At 49.2% G+C, this 24,686-nt stretch overlaps 1 protein-coding gene and 1 long non-coding RNA gene across 13 annotated transcripts in view; one reads left to right on the plus strand and one right to left on the minus strand.

Moving 5' to 3' along the window:
- WT1 (WT1 transcription factor) overlaps positions 1-8,957 on the minus strand; it is a 49,737-nt gene extending 40,780 nt beyond the window's left edge. Inside the window, exons 1-3 of one of the 6 annotated variants that reach the window (XM_042904293.1) lie at positions 8,424-8,957; positions 2,747-2,869; positions 2,171-2,273 (exon numbers count right to left, since the gene is read on the minus strand). In XM_042904293.1, coding sequence (XP_042760227.1) covers positions 2,171-2,273; positions 2,747-2,869; positions 8,424-8,868 — 671 coding nt within the window. In that variant the 5' untranslated portion in view covers positions 8,869-8,957. Of the gene's footprint in view, positions 1-1,148; positions 1,310-2,170; positions 2,274-2,746; positions 2,870-3,159; positions 3,631-4,647; positions 4,742-8,423 lie in introns of those variants that run through there. The other 5 variants (XM_042904295.1, XM_042904294.1, XM_042904297.1 and 2 more) reach the window with 5 other exon arrangements.
- A 447-nt stretch (positions 8,958-9,404) lies between these two features.
- The window catches only part of LOC122199342, an 89,933-nt gene continuing 74,651 nt past the window's right edge, over positions 9,405-24,686 (plus strand). For 5 of the 7 annotated variants that reach the window (XR_006193476.1, XR_006193477.1, XR_006193472.1 and 2 more), the window contains exon 1: positions 9,405-9,561. This is a non-coding gene — a long non-coding RNA (uncharacterized LOC122199342). Of the gene's footprint in view, positions 9,562-11,542; positions 12,287-24,686 lie in introns of those variants that run through there. The other 2 variants (XR_006193478.1, XR_006193473.1) reach the window with 2 other exon arrangements.

The following is a 24,686-nucleotide window of genomic DNA, read 5'->3' on the forward strand; positions in this document are numbered from 1 at the left end:
CTTTATACAGTGGCCGATCAAAAGCTGGATTAGAAAATGTGAGAGTTTCACCTATAAAATGCAACCCAAGTGACTTTTCCTACATCCAAGACAACCACAATTTCAGCACTAAGTCAGAATCCACCACAGGGGCAGAGAATTATGAAACCAGTGGCTGTGATCACTTCACATCCCCACCTTCTTCACTTTCTAGGTTGCTCAGCCCCTCTGATGGTCCCCTTCCAACATCTCCCAGTCCCCAAGCCCCATGGAGGTATCCCAGTGCATCTAAACGACACTCACTCCAGCAGCATCAAGGTCTTTCTCTCTGCCTGGGATAAGACACCAACCAGGAACCACGGAGGGAGGAGTGGGCTAAAGTCATTCCATGGGGAACCATTCCAACTTCGCCCCCAATGGCTACCAGAATAACAGCAATGCCACCCTGGCAACCGGCAGGAGCAGCTCCTCAAAGATGACAATGACCCTGCCACCACAATATTGCTGGGGTGGGAGTAGGGGTGTCCACAACAGAGAATGGTTGTGAGTTCTACACCCGTTCCAGTGACTGACCCACCAAGGGGAAGCACAGAAACAGAGAGCTTGGGGCTGAACACTGGGCCCGCCGTGCCAAAGAATAGAACTAGATTCTAGCTAGTGAGAATGAAAAGGAAGACGACAAGGTGTGGTCATTCTACCTCTCTCTGTACAATCTTTGTGCATTTCTTTGCTCCCTCTCACTCAAAGAAAGAAAGACGAAAGAAGGGGAGGGGAAGGGGAAGGGGAAGGGGAAGGGGAAGGGGAAGGGGAAGGAAAGGAAAGGAAAGGAAAGGAAAGGAAAGGAAAGGAAAGGAAAGGAAAAAAGAGTGATCTCGAATCCAAGATCCGATTAGGTATGCCGGATTTTCCCATCAAACGGAAAGGTTTCCGAAGTCCGTGGGTCTCAAGCATACATAATAGAAGGAGCTCGACCCTGTACTTCCACCGGATAGGGGAATCAGACCAGTTCCAGGCTCAAGTTCATAAGCACACCCGGCCTTTGGGATGCGCCGCCCGCTCGGGAGCGAAGATTCCTTCCCCTCCTCCACCTGTGGGACTAGAAGTCCCCCAGGCGCGGCCATTCCCCCCACCCAATCTCCCAGGGCAGGCGCTTTTCCTTCCTTCATTACCTCACTACCTCCTTCCCTTGACGTCAGCCCCGGGTCCTCGAGCAGAGGGGGGAGGATGGAGATGCATTTGGGGGCAGTCGGTATCAGGATCCCCGTAGCACCGGGGTGGGGGGAGGGGGAGGGGCGGAATATGAGGTAATGCGCGCCCAATCCCCCGCCTCGAAGGCCGAGAGCGGCCACTTCCCTCCCCCCCCCGCTCCACCTTCCAGCCCCGCGCGCGCCGGTGTGTGCACCAGTTACTAGGCAACGCTATCGGAGAAGCGGGATGCCGGCCAAGTTCACCCAAAGTTGAAGAATAAATTTGGGGGAGAGAAGGTGGAGGGTGGAGGGAGAGCCGGGAGAACGCACAAGGGACGGGAAAAAAGCTTGGAAGGAAAAAAAAGCTGGTCTTCTGCCTCCCAGGAACAGGAAGGAGGGCGGGCGCGGGCTGGAGCCGTGTCCCCGGAGGACGCTGCTGCGACCCGACCGCAGCCCGACACACAGTCCGGGTCCGGTCCCTGCCCGGAGCCTGGAGCTGGGAACCACGCCCACCGAGCGCCGCCGCAGCGGGACACTCTGGGGCACAGGGGTAGGGAGAAGGCTGCGGTTAGAGTGTACGCGCCCTCGAATTACTCCCAGAGAAGGCCGGCCCGTGTGGCTAGTGGGCGAGGAGGGGGCTGAGACGGGAGAAGACCGGAGTGCGAGTCGAGTCCATGTCTAATCTTTGGTCGCGAGGGAGTTCAAGTCCTTTAAAAAGGACTTTAAAAAATAACTTCTTGAAGCCCCACTCTTCTTCAGCTCAAACAGTAATCGCCCTCATTTATATTTAAAAAAAAAAAAAAAAAAAAACAAGAACACCAGGAGACGAGGAAACCTACTTCTTTCAAATCAGAGCCTGGAGATCTGCTTTAATTTGCTTTAAGTAGCTAAAGGTGTCCTTTGCCTCCAGGACCCTGCATGCCCGCGGTCGGGGCTGCCCGCGTCGGACGTTCCCGCTCCCGCCGGCTCGCGCGCCCCAGACACCGTGGCGAACGCCTTCCTACCTGCTGTAGGGCGTCCTCAGCAGAAGGGCCTGGCTGCCAGTGCAGCTGTCGGTGGGGGTGTGGCAGCCATAGACGGGGGGCGGCACAGAGTACTGCTGCTCGCCTGCGGAGAGCCGAGGAGAGCGGAGTGAGCGCGCCCCAAGGGCTCGGGGTGGGAGTGGGGACGCGCGGGGCGAGGTCGAGGGCAGGGGCTGGGACAGAGAGCATCCCCAGCTAGTCTCCTCGGCTAAACTGGGGGCAAGGGGTCTGGATGCCGGCGCGTGCCGAGAGAGGGCGTGCAGATCGTAAGGAGCTAATCAGCTTCTCACTGCACAGTCCTTTATTAGCCACTTCGTAGTACACGTAGACATATTCGTAGGCTTGTTTGAGTGGAGCTGTCCCTAACATACTTGGGGGGGGGGCGGGGCAAAACTCAATCTTTTCTTTTAAATTGAGTGAGATTGGGCTGATTATTTCTAAAAATCCCTTTAGATGTCCTCTTCTCCCTTTCCCGATTTGCTGTGGTTTGGAAATTATGGGGACGGGAGTGGCATGGAAGAAAGAGAGAAGGACCCCACCTCATTCCCGCCTGCTTACCCAGAGAGCCCTGCTGGCCCATGGGGTCCTCGTGCTTGAAAGAGTGGTTAGGGAACTGCGCCGCGTGGTGCGAGGGCGTGTGACCGTAGCTGGGCGTCCCGTCGAAGGTGACTGTGCTGTATCCTGCGAGCGCGGCGGAGAGAAGCACAGCGTCAGGGGTGAGACTGGGTCGGTGATTCTGAAGCAGAACCAGGGTAGAGAAGCGCCTGGCCCCCGTACTCGAAACCCCAGCATAGGGTGATGCCACCCCACCGGTCTCCAGAACTTTCGGCGGGGAGCCTGGTCCAAGCCCAAATGTGTGACCTCGGAGCGGCTCCCCGCCTTTTCTCAAGAAAAACCCTGACCTCCCCGCCTTTTCCAATTCATTTACGCCCTTGTCTTCTTCCACCTTGCCTTCTGCTTCTGAGCCGAACCTCGGGCAAGTGAAGTATGAAAACCGCCAACCGCTGGCCAGAGAAAGTTCTTCTTCAAAAACAAACACCGCGGCTCTTGCTCCGGGGCAGCGCGGGCGAGCGAAATGAATCTGTTCGGCTGACCCCGAGCTGACTCGGAGCCGTAAATCAGGGGACCGCGCACCAACTTTCATTAATTACTCGGAGCCAGTTAAACGGCATGGGCTTTAAATGGGAAGAGTAATTACCGAGTAATGTTATCTGAAGCTGCGCGACCCTACACCACGACACCCACGGCCCTCAGGAAAGCTGGTGAGGCCCTTCCAGATGGCCCCGCCGGCCTCTGTCCTATGCCCTCCTCCTTACCCTCTCGGATCCAACTCGCACCCAGTGCGTCTCTAATTCTACCACTGTGGGGGCCACGTTCCTTGCGCTCCAGGCGGGGAAGGGCGCTTGTTTTAGAGTGTGCCGGACTGTACCTCCGTTTCCCTTCATGGCAGTGCCCGGGTCCCCTGCTACAGTTTCCCTGCGGAAAAACTAAGGGCAACTGTGTTCTTTCCCAACTCCCCAAAGGCTGGGTTAAAAAAAAAAAAAAAAAAAGTCTTGATTAGTGTCTTGATTGAAAAATGTAATCTCTTTCTGTAATTGTTATTAAACTGCTTTAAATCTATTCCTCACCAGCTTTTGGGAAACTGTTGCCATCTCTGGGGAAAAAGCATCCTCCAGCTAAGATAAAGATCAGTCCTGGAACCCTGACCAGACTGACTGGTGGGATTCCCTCCCTTCTATACACGCAGTCCCCAAGAGTCTCAGGACTGAGGGTCCAGGACCGGAGGTGAATGAGATCTGCCCTGACGCTCACACAGCCTTCATGCAGGGCCACAGTGCCGGCCCACCCCCACCCAGCCCCTGCACTGGATCTCCAAACTCCATTCAATTTCGGGGAAGTGGGTGGGTGAAAAGGCCCCTCACCCCCTACTCTTGCCCCAGGCATGACAGAGGCTCTGTGACAAGTGTCTGTGAAGACTTAGAATGGAAAGAGGAAGGAGACCATTACCCCAATCTTTGAAACATAACCCCCCAAAGAAAAACAAAAACCCAGCCTCTCCTACCCACACCGGGCAGTGTTATGTGTTGGAGTGGAGTGGGGAAGAGGGTGGGTACAGGTCCCAATTACCAGATTGTACTAGGCCGGCCAAGTCTCACACACTGCTTGGTGCCACAAGTTGACAACTTAAGAAGCTTTTATAATTTGCATGACCCCAGAGTCCTCAATCTATCGCCTGCTAAGTAGGCAAAGATAACCCCCCGCCCCATTAGCTGTCAGGGCTGGGTGAGAACCTTGGGCTTCCTTTTGGGAGCAAAGGCACAGCCCCGATTGAGGCCTGTCAGCTTACGAACGAAATTTGGCTCTCAGTGCCACATTTTGCAGAAAAAAGGTCGAATTTTGAAAGAAAATTTTTTAAACAGGAGAAACATAAGCCGCAAAGAAATTGTCCCTAGACAAACCCTTCTCCATTTCTGAACTGATGAATAGAAGCTGTGGCCCAGGGCACGGTGCTGTTCTTGAAGGCGGGCTCCGCCAACTGTGGGATTGCAGGATGCAGCTCCTGCACCCGCCGCGTCGGCTCTGCGTCCAGCGAGGTTCCCAAGGCCCCCCACCTTACAGGACAGGAAGACCTGGGGACAAAGGCCAGCCTCCAACCCTCTCCCTCAAGACCCCCCGGGAGGGGCCGAGGCAAAAGCGTCAGCGGAGGGGAGGGAGGGCTCTTTTAATTAGAAACTTATCGGACGCGGGACTGATTAGATCGCGCTGTCCTGGGGCCTCGTGCTGGTCTAGGCGTTGAGAGCATGGGGGCGGGGACCTAGGGAGGGACAGTTGTTGGCGAAAAAGCGCAGCGTATTCAAAAGCTCCTTGTACAGGCCCGAGAGGGAGAGGCTCTAATCGGCCAAGGTAGCGCTTTTCCCACGGTTAGTCCGTGCTGGGAATGGAGTGCAACCTTGACCGCAAGGAGAGGCGAGACACGCTCTGCGCGTCTTTTCCCCGCTCGAGGCATTGGAGGAACCCGGGAACAGCCTGGCCGCCGGGCCTCCTGAGAGCTGAGGGGTAGAATGGACATCAGGCTCAGTTAGGAAGGGGGTCAGAAGGCTGGAAATGATGACTCCATAGCTGTGGCAGAATAGGGGAAAATCTGTCCCCCAACGAAATACTCAAGTGACTCAAAGAGAAGTGCCCTTGGCCCTTCTATAGAGCTGATCTCTGCATTGACCCTAGGGTGGCTTGGTGATGCCCCCTGCGCATTAAGTCTGAGACTACCCAAGTCCTCACTCCACTACTGACTGCCCTTACAAACCATGAGCCCTCACGCCCAGACCACTATTGGTTCAGTGCCCATCCAACAGAGCAAAGGAAATCCATCTCAACAGAGGGGCCAAGATCCCTGGAAAAGGAGGTAGAAGTAACCTAATATGGTCTGGGTTCGAGTCCCAGCTCTGCCACAGAGGGACCTCTTGCACACATAATCTCTTAGAGCCTAGATTTTGTCATCCAGAAATAAGCAACTTCTCCGTCAGGCTGTGAGATATTTAAAAGATGCACTCTGTCTTAATACTTCCCAGTGCCTTGCACAGAGTAGAGGCTCAACAAATGTTTGCTGAGTTAATGTTTATGATATTAGGAAACCACCTATACTATTTAAGAAATTATAAAAAAAAATGGGGAGGTGATGGTATGATCCCTTGGAGGGGGGGGCAGGAGAGGGTGCCAATTGTCGTCTCGTGTGGGCCACGGCAAGGCTGCCTTGCCTAGGAACGGGGATTCAGAGTCTTGACTCCTCTCTGCTGGAGTTTGGCCTGGGTCTGCTGATGGCCATTCCCATACTTTAGGGAAGGAGCTGATGCCCCTGATTCTCCCAACACACACACACACACACACACACACACACCGCCAGGCCCTGCATTCCTGGGGGGAGCCACAGGAACACCAGAAATCAAGAGGATAAATCTAGAATCTCAGGGTTCCCAAGGCCAGGGCTGAGCAGCTTCTGACATTCCCACCCCAGCTCCCAGCTGCCCAGTAAGTCCCAACAGCCAGGCAAGCATGACCCGTTTTACATTTTCAATGCAAGAAAAACCTAAGTTCACAGACAGGAACCTCCTTACAGGTTGTGGTACATGTCTGGGGCTGGCTCTCCACTGGGTTTTCCCAGAGTCGAGAAGAGAACTCCACCTGCCAATTCTGGTCCCAACTCCCAAGACTTTTATCTCATCAGCGGCTGGGCCTACCTACTAGACAGGAATTCAGACATTTCCCTTAAATGTAGTGCCTGCTGGCTAAGAAGTCCACAGTCTCACCGCCCCCCAACCCTATGCTAACCTGATGGGATCCCAGGCACCAGACCTGCCTATAGAAGGGGCCCAAACAAAGTGAGAGAGCCCTGGTTCCAAAAGTCATCACAGAATCTAGATGAACTCAAATAAATGATAACAGCATGGTAGTATTTTGAGCCCCATAAATAGACCAAATGGCTTCTCAGACTCTGCAAAGAGCACACATCCACACACAGACTCACATCACACCCCTTGCCTGCCAGTCTTGTGGGTTTCTGGTCCAGTCAATTTTAGGTGGTCTCCTGCCTTCTGAATTTAGAACCCCAAGTCAGAGGAAAGTTGGATTTCTGCTCCAGTGGCACAGAACTTCAGGTGAGGCCCAGCTCCCAAGTTGCCCATTTCAGCTTTCCTCTTACAGATGGGGAAACTGAGACCTGGAGATTTGCAAAAGGTAACAACCTGCTAATTAGAGGTGACATGATGTGAGAACACAAGCCTCTGAATCGACACCGACTTGTTCCAACATCCCTTGGGGCGAATCAAGAACTTCATTTAGAAAGACCTTGAGTGGAGGGGCCCCCGTGAGCCTGCCTGCGGTTGCTCCTCAAAACACAGATCCCAGATTCCCTGAACGAAGAGGGGAGGACGGTTTCGATTTCACCAGGGCTTCTGGCGAGCCAGGTGCTCCAGGCTGGGTTAAGTTAGGAACCGCCTGAAGATACTCCTTTAGAAGTTGCAGGAATCTTCGGGAAGCATAGAGCCCTTCAGTGCCTTGGAAGCCCTGGCACCTCTTGCAAACGGTCCACACTCTACTTCTCCCATCCCACGCATTCCAGAAGCATCCCAGTCCCTAAGCTAGCGCGAAATTTTGTTCCAGCAAAACCCTCCGCCATTGAGTTCGCAAGGCGTTTCCTAAAATAGTGAATCAACTCAAATTGATATAGTTTCTCACACAGCACAGAAGTCCAATTAGGATAAATTTGTAAAACAAACTACAGGGGCTCGGCACGATTTGTTCCACGCTAGTTGCTGAGGGGAATAGGTGTGCGGGCGCCAGAGAGGATGAGAAAACTATTGGCTGTGTCCCTGTGTGTACACCGACTGAAGTGGGCAAGTAAATTGTTCTTGTTCTAACTCCCATGCTTTGCAAAAATCTTTTCTCATCTGAGCCCCGAGTGTAACGACAAGAAGGAGGCAAGGCGCGCTGAAAGGAGGGCCTGTGCTTGGGCCCTACGGTAGGGAGGACCCGGTCCCACACAGCTTGGAAGAGGATAAACAGAGTTCTCTTCCAGCCCTGGAGCCCTCATGGACGCCGCCTGAGCTGGACGCCAGGAGACATCCGCTTCTTATACTACCATAGGGACACGGTTCCAGGAAAGCCACTGTTTACTTGCTAGCGGGTTCCTTGCCTCGTTCTTTGCTCCGTGATACTTATCACACGTCTAATGTGTGCCATCACCGTATTAGGGGCTGGAGCGGCTCCTGACATTTTGGCTCAGGGTAGGAACACCGGCTGCACACCCGGTGCTGGTCCCTCAATTTAAAAGCTAAAAAGGTCCAGTGCCTCCTAACAGTTTGGTGGTGCCTTGAATCACAAAACACCTTCCTGAGACAGCGCCAGACACCACACCCGTTCCCCCTTCCCACTCCCACAGAGACTCTAAGTCCCGGAATCTCCCGGGGTGCAAGGGGCTCCAGATGACCTCCGGGCTCTCGAGAACCAGTCCGGCTCCTGGTTCAGGACGATGTCGGGGGCCTATGCCGGCACGTACTCCCTCTCCCTCTCCCGGGCCTCCTCTCCCTTAGCTGCTGCTTCCGCTATCCACACAGTCCTTGGGGAGGCAGCCGGGTAAGCGCTGGGGTCAGGGAAGGGGTAGGACAGGGGAGTGCCAGCGCGGGGCTGTAGCCCCGGCGCCACCACCCCGCGTATAGGGGGCGCTCCCCGGCCTGCTTACCCTGGTTGCGAATAGCCGGCTGGCTCTCGAGGCAGCTGGGCAGGTAGGGCGCATTGGGGAACATCCTGGCCTGGCTGGAGGACGCCTGGCTGGGCGGAGGAGGACCGAAGGGTCCGTAGCGACAGGCTCCAGCTGTGCCGGTGAACTGGCCGGAGAAATGCACGGTGAAGGCGCTCAAGCACTGCTCCTCATGCGGCTCCGCGCCGCCCCAGCTCGGCTCTTGTTTGATGAAAGAGTGAGGCGGCGGCGGCGGCGGGGGTGGCGGCGGCGCCGGCGGCGGCGCGGGTCCGCCCAAGGAACCGTAAGCCGAGGCGCCCGGGGGTGCAAAATCCAGCACTGGCGCCCACTGCGCGGCGCCGCTCACGGGCAGGGCGCAGCCACCCCCGCCACCCAGCGAGGGTACCGCTGGCAGCAGTGCATTCAGGTCCCGCACGTCAGAGCCCATTTGCTGCGGCTCAGCCCCGGACGCCCCGCCGCTCCTTCGGCCTTGCAGATGCTGGGCACTGGACTCGGCCGCTCCTAACTTGCCCCAGATGCCACCCGGGCCCCGGAGCCCCGGCTGTTCGGGCTGCGGAAAGCACCCTGGCCCGGAGCGGAGCGAGTGAGAAGACTCCGGCTCCGGGGCACACGTGGAAGCCGGTTCCTGCGGCAGAAGGAAGTCCAGGATCGCGGCAAGGAGGCAGCGGGGCCCCGGCTCCTGGGCTGCCGTCCCGGCTCTGGGTGGGTGGGTGACTGAATGAGTGGGAGGGAGGGCGGGAAAGGGGGAGCGGACTGGCGGTCGGGTTGCGGAGAGCCCCCGGGTGTGGGCGCTGCCTTGAACTCCTTACCCCAGCTGCCTGGCTGCCCCCAGCTTCCCAAAGCTCAAATAAGAGGGGCCGGCGGCGGGGGAGGAGGAGGAGCCAGGAACCTCGGCAGTTCCATTCACACCGCAGCCCAAGCCTGGCCGGGCGGCGCGCGCGGCTCGGCGGGGGCGCCCTCGCGGCGGGGGTGGGGGCGGGCCTGAGGGAGCCTACCTCTAGGAAACACCCTCCTCTCCTACCCGCCACGCGCTCCCAGCTGGCCTGTGGGACACAGCCCTCCCCCCACCTCCCCTTCTCGGCCTTCTCAAGTGTGGGCGCCTCTGGGAGAGCCTCTCCAGGTGAGCAGTGAATGTCCCCACTACATCCATTTGTGATGGGGGGGGGGGGGGCGGGATGGGGGTTGTTAATGTGAGAGGGCGGGCTCAAGGGAGGGGCAGGTGAGCTCCCAGACGGCGGGAACTTCAGGAAAGCACGGAATACTTTCCCGGGCTTCAGAGAGACGAATTCCTTCGTTCTGCGCCCGCAAGCCCGGCTCTTGCTTCGTTTCTAGAGCCTCCGGGCAGGAGTGGTGGCCGTAATCTCAGGTTCACTGGGGTGGGGGTGACACCTTGTGGGTTCCAGAGGCCAGACTCAAGGTGAACGTGGGTGACTTGGGGGGCGGGGTGCATCAGCTGTGATAAACGGCATGTTTCGATCGTTTGGTAGTTGGTTAACTTGGTGACATTTGCGCCCAGAGGAGGGCAGTTGCTGCCTGCCTAAAAATCGGGGCCAGCGGCACTTAATCTTCCTTTCCAGTGAATAGCGACTAGTCTGGGAAGGAAGAATACCCTTAGGGAAACACCCAGAGCCTGCACATATTCTGACTGGATAATCTCAGAGCCCGTTTTGGAGGGTGAGGGGTGGGAAGGATTCGAAGACAAGCACGCGGGGAGAGGTTGGAGCCTAGAGTTAATCCCACCTAGCTCGGCCTCTGCTCACGGTCAAGAGTACCATTCTGGATAAGCAGTAACTGATAAGAAGGCGCAAACCGGCTAGGAGGACCACGAAGGAAAGCACACAGTGGCCCACAGTCGGTGGCAGCGTTCGCGTAGTTTGGAGCTCTGAGATCCCGGCATCGCCGCAACAGACTCCTCCCTCCAACTAGTCACTCTTTGGGAGGCCCGCGCCTCAGGGCAGGTGTTTGGGGTTTGGTTTTGTTTTTTGTTTTGTTTTGGTTTTTTTTTTTTTTTTTTTTTTTTTTGGTTCTTCCAGAACAGTCAGGATTTTAGGGGATGCAGACCCTACTCAAGGAGAAGCGCTGGGAACCCGGGTTGGAGTGCGTTTCGGGGCACGTGGAAAAGCCCGGGAGAGGCAGGGGGTAGCGGCGACGGCGCAACCTGGAACCGCCTGGAGCGCGGGCGGGCAGCGGCCGGTTGCCGCCAGGCCTCTTATTCCAGGCTGGCCGCGGATGGGGCCCGCAGCTCTAGCGAAGCGACAACCAAGGTAGCCTCAGTTTTACAAAGAAACAGAACGTTTTAAAAAGCTTTGACTTACTCTCCATTTCTTGCTCTTTGCTTTTAACCTGCACTGAGTCAAACGAAGGAAGTGGGAGTTCCGTTAGCACGCTCAGGGCCCACACGCCAAACAAAATTCCCTCCTCTTGGGGTCGCTAGTCCTAGAGGCACAGGAGACGGTGAGGGCAAAGGTCGGGCACAGGCGCTACCGGGTTGTTCCCCAGGCCACCTACGAGGTCCTGCACCCCTCTCTGCGGCTACTTTGGTGCTTGACTGTGCTTGTTTCCACTCAGAAGCTTTATATATTTTTAAAGAAATGAAAAGGCTCTGGAGACCATCTCTTCCTCCCCCTACACTCTGTGGATTGTCCACCAGGCTCCCACAAGTGCCATCTCTAAACCTGCAGCCGGGCTGAGGGCTAGGCAGAGGGCAAGGACGTTTGGTCCTTTTGGTGCAGAAAGGCCACGCGAGACGAAACTTCTCAGGCCATTTTGCCCTTAGAATGCCCCAGACCCCTGTCTCACACTTCCCACTTTTATTTCTACTTCGAAGGAATTTTTCTCAATTAGAACTCACTCAGGCGCCACGAGGGAAGGAAAGCCCTTTATGAAAAGTCAGGGATTTTCATTTGCAAACGAAAAGATCCAGGTTGTTTCTCTTTCACCCAACATTGCAAAGTTTTTTGGTGGGTATTTGGGGGGAGGTGGTTTGAACGGGAGATTTTGTGGTTTTGAATGCCAGATAGGGCAGAAGTGCTTAATTCCCTGCCTTTATGTTTTACAGAAGAAGTTCACCGGTGGGGTGGGGTGGAGGGGAAAGGGGGGGGCCGAGAAAATTTAGGACTCCTCACTCCACCGCCATTTGTTGTCTGAGAATCCTAGAGGGAGAGAGGAACAGTAGTGCGATCCCCGCTTCAATCCTGGGGTGCCTCCTCACCCCGATTCAGTGGTCCGAAGGAGTGGGAGGAGTTCCCTGCAACCCGCGGGGTCAAGAAGTAAGTGCTGTGCGTCCGGAGCTGCTCGAAGTCGGAGGGCCTCACCCCAGAGGGCCTCACTCGAATGCCCCCTGCCCATCCCCACGCCCGGAAGCCCTGGAGCGCCTGAGCCACCTCGGGGGAACCAGCCAACTGAGGTCCCACTTCCTCCGTTGGGTAACGTTCTCTGCGGGAGCTCGGCGGTTAACCGGGCAGCCGCGCCCGCTACGCTGGCCTCGGCACCCTGAGCCTGCCGGAGGGAGAGACAGACAGTCTGGCCGGGAGGAAGGTCCACTCTGTAGCCCGCCCCCGCATGTAGGCGCTGTCCTGCACCTCCGGAGCTCGAGGCCCAAGGAAATGAGGGCTGCGTAGACCTGGCCGCGCACTTCTCTCACCCACGTTCCCACTGAACGTCAGCGCTGAGACCTGTGGCACAGAGGAGCTGGTCTGAATCACCGTTTGGCAGAGATGGAAGTTCAACTCCCCGTCTACAGAGAAGTAAACTGAGGCCCAGGCAGCGGAGGAAAGGCAGCTGTGGAGCTCAGTGGTTAAGAGCAAGGAACTGGTGGTCGGAGAACGGAACCTCAGGTCCACCAGGTAACAGCTGTGTAACCCTGGATGAGTTCCATAGCCTCTCTGAGGCTTAGTTTTCTTATTGATCAAAGGGGATAGTGGAATCCTAGCGTCCACCTCATGGGGTCATAAGGATTAGACAGGAGGATAGTGTTGGTTTATGCGTCCAATAAACGTTACAATTTTGTCACTATTCTTGTTTAAGGATGCGTAGCAAGATAGTGGCAAAGCCGAGCTGAAATACAGGTCTCTCAACGTCTAGCTCGGGGCTCTACCCCCACGACCCCTCTGCCTCCCTAGAGCAAATGGAATGAGGAGTAAAGAAAGGAGGGGGAGAGAGAAGCTGACAATCCATATGGCTTTGGTACGTTGGTAAAACGCATCCTGGCCTGGAAAGTGCTTAATTATTGCAAGATCAAAAAAATCGCTGCTGAGTGGGAGGGGGTACTGAGGACCTCTAAACCCCCCACTTTGACCTCGGCTCTGACCAAGAGCCGGGCCCGGCGGAGCAGCCGCGGCCCCAGGGGGCAGCGCATACTCCCAGGCTGCGCTCCGGGCGTCACCCCGCGGCCGCCGACAACTGAATAAACACACCGAAGCACTGCGATCTGTCAAGGGCTGGGGCCGCAGACGCCGAAGAGGAGTGGCTCGACCGCCAGCCGCCCCGAGGAACTGGCGCTGGGTTAGCACCTCGCGCAGGAGCTAGAGCCGGGAGCTCCGAGCGCAGGACGGGCAGCCTACCGGCTGCTCCTCTCCACCCTGAAGACTCCAACTCTTCGGTATCTGCTTACCCCCGGCCTCCCGTCAGGCGCTTAAGCCCGTTTCCAGTCCGGTGCTGGCGGTAGAAACCCCAGCTTCATTTCTTTAAATTAAAAAAAAAAAAAAAAAAAAAAAAAAAAAAAGTCAAGGAGGGACTTTTGTCGGAGTCCACCTTCCCCTTGCCCTCCACCCTGGTTTCCTCTGCTCCTTTGAAAAAATAACCCGATGTTTTTGAACAACCACTCGTCTACAGTTCAGACTCCGTTCTCTGACCCAGTTTGGCGTTCAGGACCGGCGAGAACCACCACCTGGGCCTTGCAAAAATAACCCCTCTCCCCCAGCGTGCAGTTCTTGGAATCGCCAGAGTTACCCGTCTGTTCTGATGCCACCGCGAGATGATGGTCCCCAAGCTCCCAGAGTCCCCATTGGAAGGATTCCGCAGCGCTGCCTCTATTATTATACCGTAAATCTTTTTAAATTCTGGAACTAATTATATAGAGGATATGTCTCAATTTGTTCTGCATTAATGCCACAGTGGGGATGGAGGCCGAGCCGTGGCCAGAGCAGATACGTAGGCCCATGAAATTGATGAACTGAGAGTTGCTCGCAGTCCTCAGCGCACCATCTGGAATTCTAGTCTGAGGTTACAATTAGAACTCCTGACCCCAGATTCAACTTTGCAAACAACAGGGGAAAAAATGGGGAAAAGAAAAAAAAAACCCAACTTATTCTGCACCTGTAAAAAAAAAAAAAAAATCTCCACACAATCTTAAAATCTTCCCAGCTTAGAAGATTCTTTCCAAGTATTCTTTTGTGTTTTTTTTAACCTATAAAAGATAATGGAATATATTTTATAGACTGGATTTTATCTTATCCCTTTCCCTCTCCCGGCTGCACTCAGTTTAATAGTTGTCAGGGCTTTTCTTCCCCCCGTGTTTTTCCTAAGTGTTGGATTTAATTATATGGGACCGAAATATATACCTCAGTAAATTAGCTTGCTAAATATTCTGTCATTTTGTGATTCTGCCTTTGAGAAGCAGCTTAATTACAGAAATCTATCTGGATCTAGGAACTTGACTTGCTCCAGCTAAACTGTAATCAGAGATTTTATTTGTGTTTAATTTTATTTGTGTTCTAAATCGGTTAGGCCAATTTCTTCCTTCTTTCTTTAGTAACATGCTGCTTTATTTTCCTCTCGCTTTGACCCTCTGAAGAAAATGAAGGACCAGGCAGTACTGGGGAATCTGTTAAATTTATTAGCATAAATGCTTAGACAAAATGAGATATAAATCATTCAGATGTATTAAGCCATAAAGTATCCCAATGAAGTCAGTGCCTCACAAGGGTCCTGGTGTATAAATGTTCATATAAAACAAAGTATCAGTATTATCTTTCAAACTGAATATATGCCGTAAAAATATCCAAATGTTGAGTAAGGAATATGGGGGCAATGGCAGGGCAGGAAGGGTATGTTCTTCAGAGCAGCCTGTTAGCACTGTGGTGGCTCGAAAAGTGAGGCAGAAAGGAAAAAATCTCTACAGTCTGCATTAGGAATACTCAGTAGACAATTTTTGATGAAAGGTATGCAGGATAGATTCGAAGAGAAGACAAGAAATAAGGAAAGAAGAGATGAATAGAGAGCAAAACATTGCTATCTGTAGAATGCTCCCCCCCCCCAAAGGTCAATTTAGCTTTAAAAAAAAATCTACTCAGAAAAGGCACTGACTCTTCATACAGATAACGGATGAGCCATTAGTGAAGAGCCACCTGGGCCTTCGTCTGTGAACCCGGATATGTAGCTGGTCTGTGAACCCGGATATGTAGCTGGTCGGCAGGAGAAGGATGTGTATTCACTAGAGATGGACTGGGAGAAGAGGGGTGGAGGAGTGAGGAAGGGGAGTTGTCAGAATTCCTAGCAGAGGTTTACCAAGACAAAAAAATCTGACAATGTTTAAGGAGCAATGGCTTGCAAAGCTCATAATCACAGCTCTCTGTAAATCTTGGCAAACCAAGGGTTTCTTTGCCTTTTAGAAATGATTGTTCCAAAGCTTTCTCCCTCTCTCTCTCTCTCTCTCTCTCTCTTTAATCAAGGAGTTTACCAGAGAAAGGGAATAGTCCCCCTTTTTTCAGCAGGGACATCTCAGCTTTTGCGTGCTATCAGTTCATTCACTATGGGGTAAACTATTTACTGACACTTCCGTTGTGCCAAGCATTGTGGCAGGGACCGGAAAGACAGGAGTAAGAGGACAGGCTCTACTCTGCTCACACAGAGGTTACATTCCAGTAGGGATGACAGAAAAATTACACGCAAACAAGGCAGATACTTTCAGATAGGGATAACTGCTACGAAGGAACGAGGAGATTTTCTAGACTAGAGGACTAACAGTAAGACGGGGACGGGAACAAATATACTCCCGCTTCTTCCCATCTTTTACCTGCACTGCCCTATCTTAATGTGTTTGTTAGCATCCTACCTTACTGTCGAGGGGCAAGAAGGGCTTGAAGGATTTGGAATGTTTGCTCTGGACAGATCTCTGCCTATCAGGGGGCTGAATTTACGGAATCAGGAGGGTGGCAGTTTCTATAGGGCTGGATTAAAATCACCACCACCAGCTGAGTGTGAAAGTTACCTGTGCAACACTCCATTTTCTCCTCTTCAAGATAAAAACAACAGCACCTATTCAAGTTGAGAGAACTGGATGAGGAAAGTCATGTAAATTTCCTAGTTCATGGAGAGCACTCTATAAATGGTGACTGTTACCTGTATTCATATAGCCTCTGTTTTCCTTTGCTTCTAATTAGTTGATAAGTTCTACACTTAGTATCAATATTGGTGTGAGTTAAGAAAATCTGCACTGTTGTTGGATCAGGGAGAAGGGCAGGAAGAGAAGCCCTTTGCCAACAAGTCTGACCTTAAGCAAAGTGGTTGCCACCTTAAAGTGAACCGAAATCATTCTGTCCTACAGCCAGGCCTGAAACAGGAAATATATGGCTTCTGCTTCAAAATCAAGCTTAGATTCTTTCCTTTCAGTACATAAGGCTATATAGGTCAGCATCAGCTTGAAAAGTTTAGGATTGTACTGTTCCTTACAGCCACATTTCAGATATGCAGTGTGGTCCAGAATAAAGAATCCTGGGCTAGGTATAAAATTACCTTGGCTTGGGGTGCCTGGGTGGCTCCATTGGTTGAACATCTGACTCTTGATTTCCTCTCAGGTCATGATCCCAGGGTCGTGGGATTGAGCCCTATGTAGGGCTCCATGCTGAGTGTGGAACCTGCTTAGGATTCTCTCTTTCTTTCCTTCTGCCTCTCTCTCAAATTAAAAACAAACAAACAAACACCTGGGCTCAAATCCTGTTTCTGCCAATAACCCAATGGCCATGGCCTTGGGGAAATAGCTTAAGCTCTTGATTTTTTCAATATCCTTATCTGTAAAATGAGGATGATCGTAAGAATGAAATAAAGCAAACAGTGATTTAAAAACTGCAAAATGCTAAGCAACACACACACAGAAACATCCAGACCACTTGTAACATGGGAACTAACCAGGGCAAGAAATGCTACAGGGTGCTGGAGAGTATATCACTTTCTCTCCTGTTTCTCTGTTTGTAAAGTGGGCATAGTACCTTTCTCACAGGACTGTTGCAAGAATTAAATGAGACATATGTAACTACCTGGCATAGAGTGCTTGCTACCTAAATGCTGCTGTTACTATTATTGTTATCTTTCTCTGGCCATTCTCCTTGCTCCCAGAGCTGAGCTTTACATTTTCACACTGATAGTTTTTTTACCGTGGCAGTATGAAATAGTATAAAGAGCAGGGCTTAGAGATCAGATGGCTCTGATCGTCTCTTTATTCTTTGTTGTCCCTGAGGCTTAAGGTTCATAACTGTAAAAATGGAGCTAATGATACATTCATTTCACAGAGCTGTTTTGAGAACAGATTAACACAACGCTTGTCAAGTGCCTGCATGGTGCTTGGCATGTAGTCAGAAATCAATAAATGGTAGTTCTTAAATTTTCAGTTTGTTTAATCAGAGAATATTAATTTACTTCAAAAAACAGATCAGCCACCAAGAACTTGAATTACAGCATGATTCTGAGCACACACAGAAAAAAAGTCCCATCTTCTTTTAAATTCACCTGTACCACATTGAAATCTCACTCCACATAGGAAAGACTTTGCAGTCAAGGCATTGGCAATGACTTTCCTTTTTGACTATGAGTCCTTTAGGTAATAAGTTAGAATCCCATTTATTTTCTCTGAGTTTCTTTGCAGAATATCCAGCATATATCAAGAACTTTAGTGATCTCATGTTTTTCAAAATAAGCAGAAAACTGTTTTCAGCCAATGAAGAGAAAAAAAATGGTTTGACTCTCTTCCTGGAGTTGCCACATAGCTTTTATTAATAGCTCTGTAAACAGGCTTGAACATAGTATCAGCTGGCTGCTTAAGATATTACAAAAGTTTATGAGAAGTTGCTTAGGAAAAACAAGATAGAGTCATTAGAAATCTGATACTGGTCAATAGTGCCTTTATTCCAAGTCTCCATAAATCACACACAAATGAAACTTCTATTGTGATCACTGTTCCAGATCTAAAGGATCTCCCTCTCCCTTTTAGTAGAAATTAAATACATTTAAGAAAGCCCAAGATTTTTTTCTCTCCCGATACAGTGGCTAATTACAAAATTTCCTAAGAGGTAATAAATATTAAACTCTAATCAACAGTTGTGACACACAATGAATGATAAACACATAACTTTGATTCTCTATTTAGGGCATATGTTTATCTTTAATTATCCCCAACCTGAGAATGGAATAACTGTTGTTCTCTGTTATGTTTATTATTTATTTCTAGAGTGACACCACATTTTTATCTTACCCCAAACAGTCTCAGGTTAAGCTGTTGTCCAGCTTAATCATTAATTGCTCTCTTTTTACTTCCCAAAGTGTCCTGGTTGGTAAGGACTCCACTTGCTTAAAATTTTATTTTATAAAAAAGATTCAAGAAAGCAATCAGAACAAAAGTGAAAGACAAGAGTTAATTGTGGCTAGTGAGGAGAACAAAAAGTTGGATTAATATTAGAAATCAAAGGATGAAGATAATTACTGTAATTGAGCATAAAACTTAGTTCTGAGCTTCCCAACAGCCAAGTCAAAAAAGGAAAATAAAACTAGTTACACATCTCCCATTATGAAATAGTAAGAAGAAACCCAGTTTTTTCAGAAAAGATAAAATTTTCTAGTACTAAACTCTGACAGAAACTTAGCTTACTGGCCTTTCTCTAAGGGTCATCAGATAATGGTTAGTGACTTCAACAATAACGTTTCAAAAGATGCAGAGACGTTCTCTGGTGGCTTCTCATTTCAATCCAATGGTGCAGTAACAAAATTATAGTTCTTTAAAAAATCAAACAAACAAAAAAACCCAAGCTTTTTCTAAAAAGAAAGAGGCAGTAATGTAATTCCTTTTTATAGTTTTCTGAGTCTGACCTGATTCAAACTAACCTAATGCATTAATTTTCAGAAACTGCCAACTGATAATTAAAGAAAAAAAAAAAACACCTTTTGTTCATTAATCATCAAATAAATTTCAATGTGAACCAAAACACTGCTAGGAACCTGACCCTTGTTCTCTTTGTGATCTGATTTGGGGAGAGCCCTAGGGCAGTAGTAGCTCTTAACTGGGGTGATTTCCTACCTCCCCCTGGGCGGGGCATCTGGCAAAGTCTGGAGACACTGTGATTGTCTCAACTTGGTGGAGGTAGGAAGGCGGGTGCTACTGGCATCTAGAGGCCAGGGGTGCTGCTAATGCTAAACACTCTAAACAGTCCCTCCGTCCCCCCCCCCCCCCCCCCCCCCCCGCCACAAAGAATTATCGTGCCTAAAATGTCAGCAGTGCTGAGGTTGAGGAAGCCTGCTTGAGAAGAGACCATCATTTGTAGCTGGGGTAAAAAGAAGCTTCATGGAGGAGGGGCCCTTGAGCTAGGTTCTCCCACCCCGCTCCAGTGGAGCTGGAGGGTGCCTCTCCCCAGCCTCAATAAATGGTGGGAACTGGGGCGCCTGGGTGGCTCAGTCGGTTGAGCGTCCGACTTCCGCTCAGGTCACGATCTCGCAGTCCGTGAGTTCGAGCACCGCGTCAGGCTCTGGGCTGATGGCTCAGAGCCTGGAGCCTGTTTCCGATTCTGTCTCCCTCTCTCTCTGCCCCTCCCCCGTTCGTGCTCTGTCTCTCTCTGTCTCAAAAATAAATAAATGTTAAAAAATAAAAAAATAAAAAAAAATAAATGGTGGGAACAAAAACAGGCAGGTGAGAAAAGGCAAGGCATGTTGTAGGGATGCCTTCCACAAAGGCAACTGTGGGTTAACTAATTTAGCCAGAAAAGAGGGAGAATCTATGTGAAGCAATAAGAGAGGAAGCCAGAGAGTACACGTGAATTTAGGGCAAAGAGTTTCTGTTCTGATGTTATGCTCCAAGATCCCTAAACATTGCTAGTGTTATTGTGTTTTTTTTTTAAACCACACAAATCAAAAGCAACATAAACTTTTATGTTCACAAAGGTCATCTTTGGAATACCGACTTGTGCTGTGTATATATATGGATAAGTACATGTTTTTTTCTACTCCCCTACATCATTTTTCACCACTTACATAGTAGGGATTCCTTCGAACTCCGTTTTATATCACATTAAATATAAAAAAAATTAGTGCCTACTTAAAAATACAACCTACCAAGGCACAGAAAATTCTGAACCACTGCTGTAATTAATAGAACATTGTAGGAATCACCATTAAGAAATATTATTCTGACCTAGTTCTCCATGTCACGCTGCAGACTGCCCTTTTCTTGAATCATGGGATGCTTTGTGAGAAAGGACTGCAAAGCTGGGTCCCTCGGCATTAGCCATCTCACCGCTCAAAGTTCAGCCAGAAGTGGGACAAAACCCTCTTCACCATGTTGACATGTTTACTTCTGGGGGAGGAAAATATTACTGTTGCCCAATTCGGTTTTCCATTCCATTCACTTGCCTGGGAACATATGTTTTATTCTTTCCTTTGATGATTTACAAATAAATTAGCATGATCCACTAAGGTCTGCCGACATGTATGTGTTACTGGAGAAATCTGAGATGTTGAAAAATGACTGTAATTTATTGTATCCCAATACTTTCTTCTTACAGACCAAATAAATAGCATCAGTTAGTTTATATACCTGACATATTTATTGCAGTAATCCCGCGAGCACTTCCCATAGTCATGTGTTCTCACACATTGTTTTCACGAATTGTGTTTTGAAAGAAGTCTAGGGAAATTCAGGCCAGAGAAACAAGATGTTATCTTTTGGAAAGGATGAGCCCACTCTTGGAAGAGGATAATCCATTCAGAGCTTTCGAAAGCCGATGTCCTCCAGTGGGTGTGATAAATCCACAGGATCTGAATGCAGGATTTTGCACTAGGACCTTGACATCAGCAGGAACAATTCAGTTGTGCTCCAGATAAACACAGTGTGTCGTTGTTGTTGTTGTTATTATTATTATTATTAGGTAAACACGAACATCTGTTAGGCCAATTTTGCCCTATTTCCTTAAGGCAATTGCATTCACTGAACACAGTTCTAGTTATGTCTATCTTAACTGGATCTGAGATGAGTGCAAAATGCCAAAGCTGCTCCTTGATCATCTATCTCTGTGTTTGAAATACAGATATAAAAAATAGAAAAATTCACCTGTCATCTCAGATGGGTCACGTGCTTGGAGACCCCCATGGAGACTGGAGTTCCCTCCTGAATTCCATCAATAGAACCATTTTCAAAAGACAAGTATATTTGAGATAGCTGGGCTTCTTCACTTTTAAATAAATGTTGGACATACTTTAAGTAATTTGGGGGAGGTGCAGCAGCAAGAGGGTTCTAAATATTTTCTAAGAAATTCTCGATCATCTCCTTTTCCTAATTCAATATGCTACCTTCCCAGGTAACATTCACTTCACACAGGATATGTAAGGTAATTTTTCTCTGGGTTGAAACAGCAGGGGTGCCTGGCTGAGTGTCTGACTTCAGCCTCAGGTCATGATCTCATGGTTTGTGGGTTCGAGCCCCGCGTCAGGCTGTGTGCTGACAGCTTGGAGCCTGGAGCCTGCTTCACATTCTGTGTGTCCCTCTCTCTCTGCCCCTCTCCCACTTGTGCTCTGTCTCTATCTCAAAAATAAATAAAAATTTTTTTGATTAAAAAAAAAAAGAAACAGCAGTTTGCAGCAGGTTACAGCTGCAAGGCACTTTAAAGAGCATCTAGCCCTCATTTTTCAGATAAAACATTATATGACTTGCCCCAGATTGCCCTGCTAGTTAGTGGCAGAGCTCTCCCTAAGGTCAGGCCCATGGGAGGCAAGATCCATCCTTCTGTCACAGCATTCATTGTTCACACTTACGGAGTACATATCGCAGTCCCAATAATCAAACAGGAGGCACCCAGTCCTTGCTCTCAACTTGTTCTGTCTGGCTGTGCTGTAGGACTTGGTCACTATTGAAGCAGGGTGTGGAAGCTCCACTGTAAGAAATAACCTTGTTACAACCCTCCCTCGTACCAGGTCCAAGAATTCTCTTCAGTTCTCCCCTGTGGTAATCAGGGAGACTAAAGGCCACTTCATTAAGTTTTAGAGAGAGGGCCTATGGTGGGCCTGTAAATAATTACCTAATCACAATATTGTTAAAATTAAGAAAGCATCATTATAACTTATGGAAGACCTGACATCCAGGGATATCTCACACACTGACAACCATCTTTTTTGTTTGAATTAGTAAATGATGCCTTGCAGACGTTTAGCAACAAGGATGCCCCAAGGGGGAGCTCTTCTGGTTTGGAACTGAATTGAAGCGAGTGGCTCATCAAACCCAAAGCACCACAAGCCTTCCCAAACTGCATTTAGTAGCATAATCAAAGGAAGATAACCAGAAAGCCACAAAGAAACCGTTAATCCTCTCCACCCTGTATTTTTTGTTGCCTGTTTAAGGCTGATGAAATCCTGACAGCATGGCGGGGGGGGGGGGGGGGGGGGAAGTGTTACACAACGTGCAAGCATCACAGACATTTATCAAAGATCAAGTTCCAAGATGTAAAACAAAATAAAACAAAGATTTTCTCCTAATTTGACTCCCAAAGGACTCAAAAAGCATTTTAAACGTGTCCAGTAAGGCATTAAAAATAATTATCCCATAGAGTAATTTCTCCCTTGGTTGTTTTAATATATTTTTGTCTACAAACAAGTGAAGTTTTCTAAACTGCTCCCTTGGCTTACTTTGAAAGGTCTCTAGAACAAAAGTACTTTGGGTGACCCCAGGATACCTGGCAACAGTAACCAAGGATGTGGATGAGGCTGAGAAAGATAAAAACAGACGATGCACTTTTCGATGTCAGACCTAAAATATTGTATACTTAAAACAGAATAAAATGTTGGAAGCTTAGAAACAAAGAATAATCCCATCAGGAAAATTAGTGAGCTTATTTAAGAGAATGTTAAGTAAAATTTCTCAAAGTGTGCTATAAAATCACTCTTATGCTACCCAGATGGCCCTGTGGGGTGACTTCTTTATGTAATTAGAATTGGCTTTCCTCCCCTTTTCCTCCTTCTTGCCTCCTCCTTCTCCTTCTCTTCTTTTTGTAATAATAGTTATTATTATTATTGGCCATCATTTACTGAGTGGCTGGTCTCTCTCATACATTCTCTCTACTTCTCATAACAACCATTTTAATTAATGGTTATGATCCCCATTTCTGAGATGAGGAAATAGATGCTGAGAGGTTGGAACTGCCCGCTATTAACCACTGAGGATGTAATGCAGCCAGAACAACAGTCAATGCTCTGTGTGGTGTAGCATCCAAATTCTGGAAGGAAGTGAAGTAGATAAACTTCGGGGATCCACTTCTGCAGAAGCCCTTGGCCTAGCTTATTCTCAGATTCATACTTAGGGTCCAGCCCAATTATGACAAGATCCACAGACCCAATTAAAATTAAATTGCTTTTGTCACAGAAACTGTTTCCAACCACACGGTGTCCACTAAAGTCTACCCACCCGCTTCCTGTTTGTATCAAATTCTGGCATGCCCTGCTTCATACAATGGCTGTGTCCCTGAAATTAATTTTTTTTTTTTGTTAAATAGTGAATAACAGTATCACTGCACTGTAGGGGAGTTATAGAAAGAACTTACTATTTCAAGGAATCCCAAGGCATTTTTTTTCCCTTTCTAAATGATTCCCCCCTCTCTTTCTCTGCCTCTCTTCAGACCTGAATTTTCATGTGCAGGATTGAATCGAGAGGAGCAATGGCATGTATGAGTACACCAATATTGTGTTTAGATAAAGCAGGAGGAAACTCTATTGAAGGGTCCACTTAGGCTTCCAACAAGGTGGCTCACAAAAGATCTCAGGGCTAGCCCTTTTCTGATGGTCACAAGAAGAGGAAAATGCACCTTTGTAAACCCAGAGCTCACATGTACTATAGATGTTCACCTGTGCATGCACACACACGCACACACAACCGTTCCTGACATTTACTGAGCTGAGCCTTCTCAATTTTTCTTCTTACAAAGGCAGCTTCTGTTTACATGTGTCTCCCCTCCTCACTCCCACTTGCACAAACAATCCTGAAGTTGTGAGCTAAAGGGATATTACCAATTTAAAAAGGAAAATCGCTTCATAGGGGCAAATTGGCACCTTCCGGTTATATGAAAAGACAAGACTCCGTTACAGTTGACTTTCTGGAACTTCTCATACAGCTGGTAGGAGAGACGGGTTAAATATCCCAGGGAGGGAGTCCCAGACTCAAAAGTTGAGACAGCTCTGGCTGGCTGAGTGCCTTAGGAAGACAGCTGTGGGTCCTCAGTCAGGTATTTGGGACCACCACTCTTCTCAGAAATGCATCTTGGTTCCAGTTTCCCCTTTATCTCTGGCAGTGAGCACTGTGATAATGAACTGAAGACTGTGGGTAGAACTTGGAGCCAGCTGCTGAAGGATGCCCCACCCTGCTGGGGTCCAACCCAGAAAGCAAGAGCAGCTCTCTTAGCCTAAGCCATGCTTCAAAGGCTGGGCATGAAACTTCTTCATTTGGTTCAGTTTTTCGTTATTATTGTTTTGTTTTGTTTTGTTTGCAGCCTTTCAGGATTCACAAATGAAGCTTTAAAGCTTATGAGGGTGGCATTCCTGCCATTTGGGTCATTTGGCTTCTTTGAAGAGTGGACAGGTCTAGGCAGGCTAGCAGTGGCACAAGGATAGGAATAACAATAAATAATAATGGCTACCTTTTATTGGGTGTTTGTTGAATGACTGGCACTATGCTACATATTTTCTTAGATTATTTCATTTTATCCCTACAGAAACTCTGAGGAAAAGTCATATAAACATTCCCATTGTATATATGAGGCATAGAAAGCTTGTCATTTGTCCAAAGTCCCACAGATAGAAAATGGCAGACTCCCTCCAAACTCTGCCAGTATTTCCCATTAGCCCAATCCTACTGGAAGTGGAAGGCAAGAAAGCCCATCATGGCAATCTATACAGGTCAGCCTCTGGTGGCCCAGAGCAAGGTGAAGAAAGGTGGACATGGATGCAGAGGGGGCTTGTAGGCCTGAGAATGACCTTATCCCAACCTTCACTTGATTCCTATTTGGC

Source organism: Panthera leo, chromosome D1 (assembly GCF_018350215.1).
Source record: "Panthera leo isolate Ple1 chromosome D1, P.leo_Ple1_pat1.1, whole genome shotgun sequence".
NCBI lineage: Eukaryota > Metazoa > Chordata > Mammalia > Carnivora > Felidae > Panthera > Panthera leo.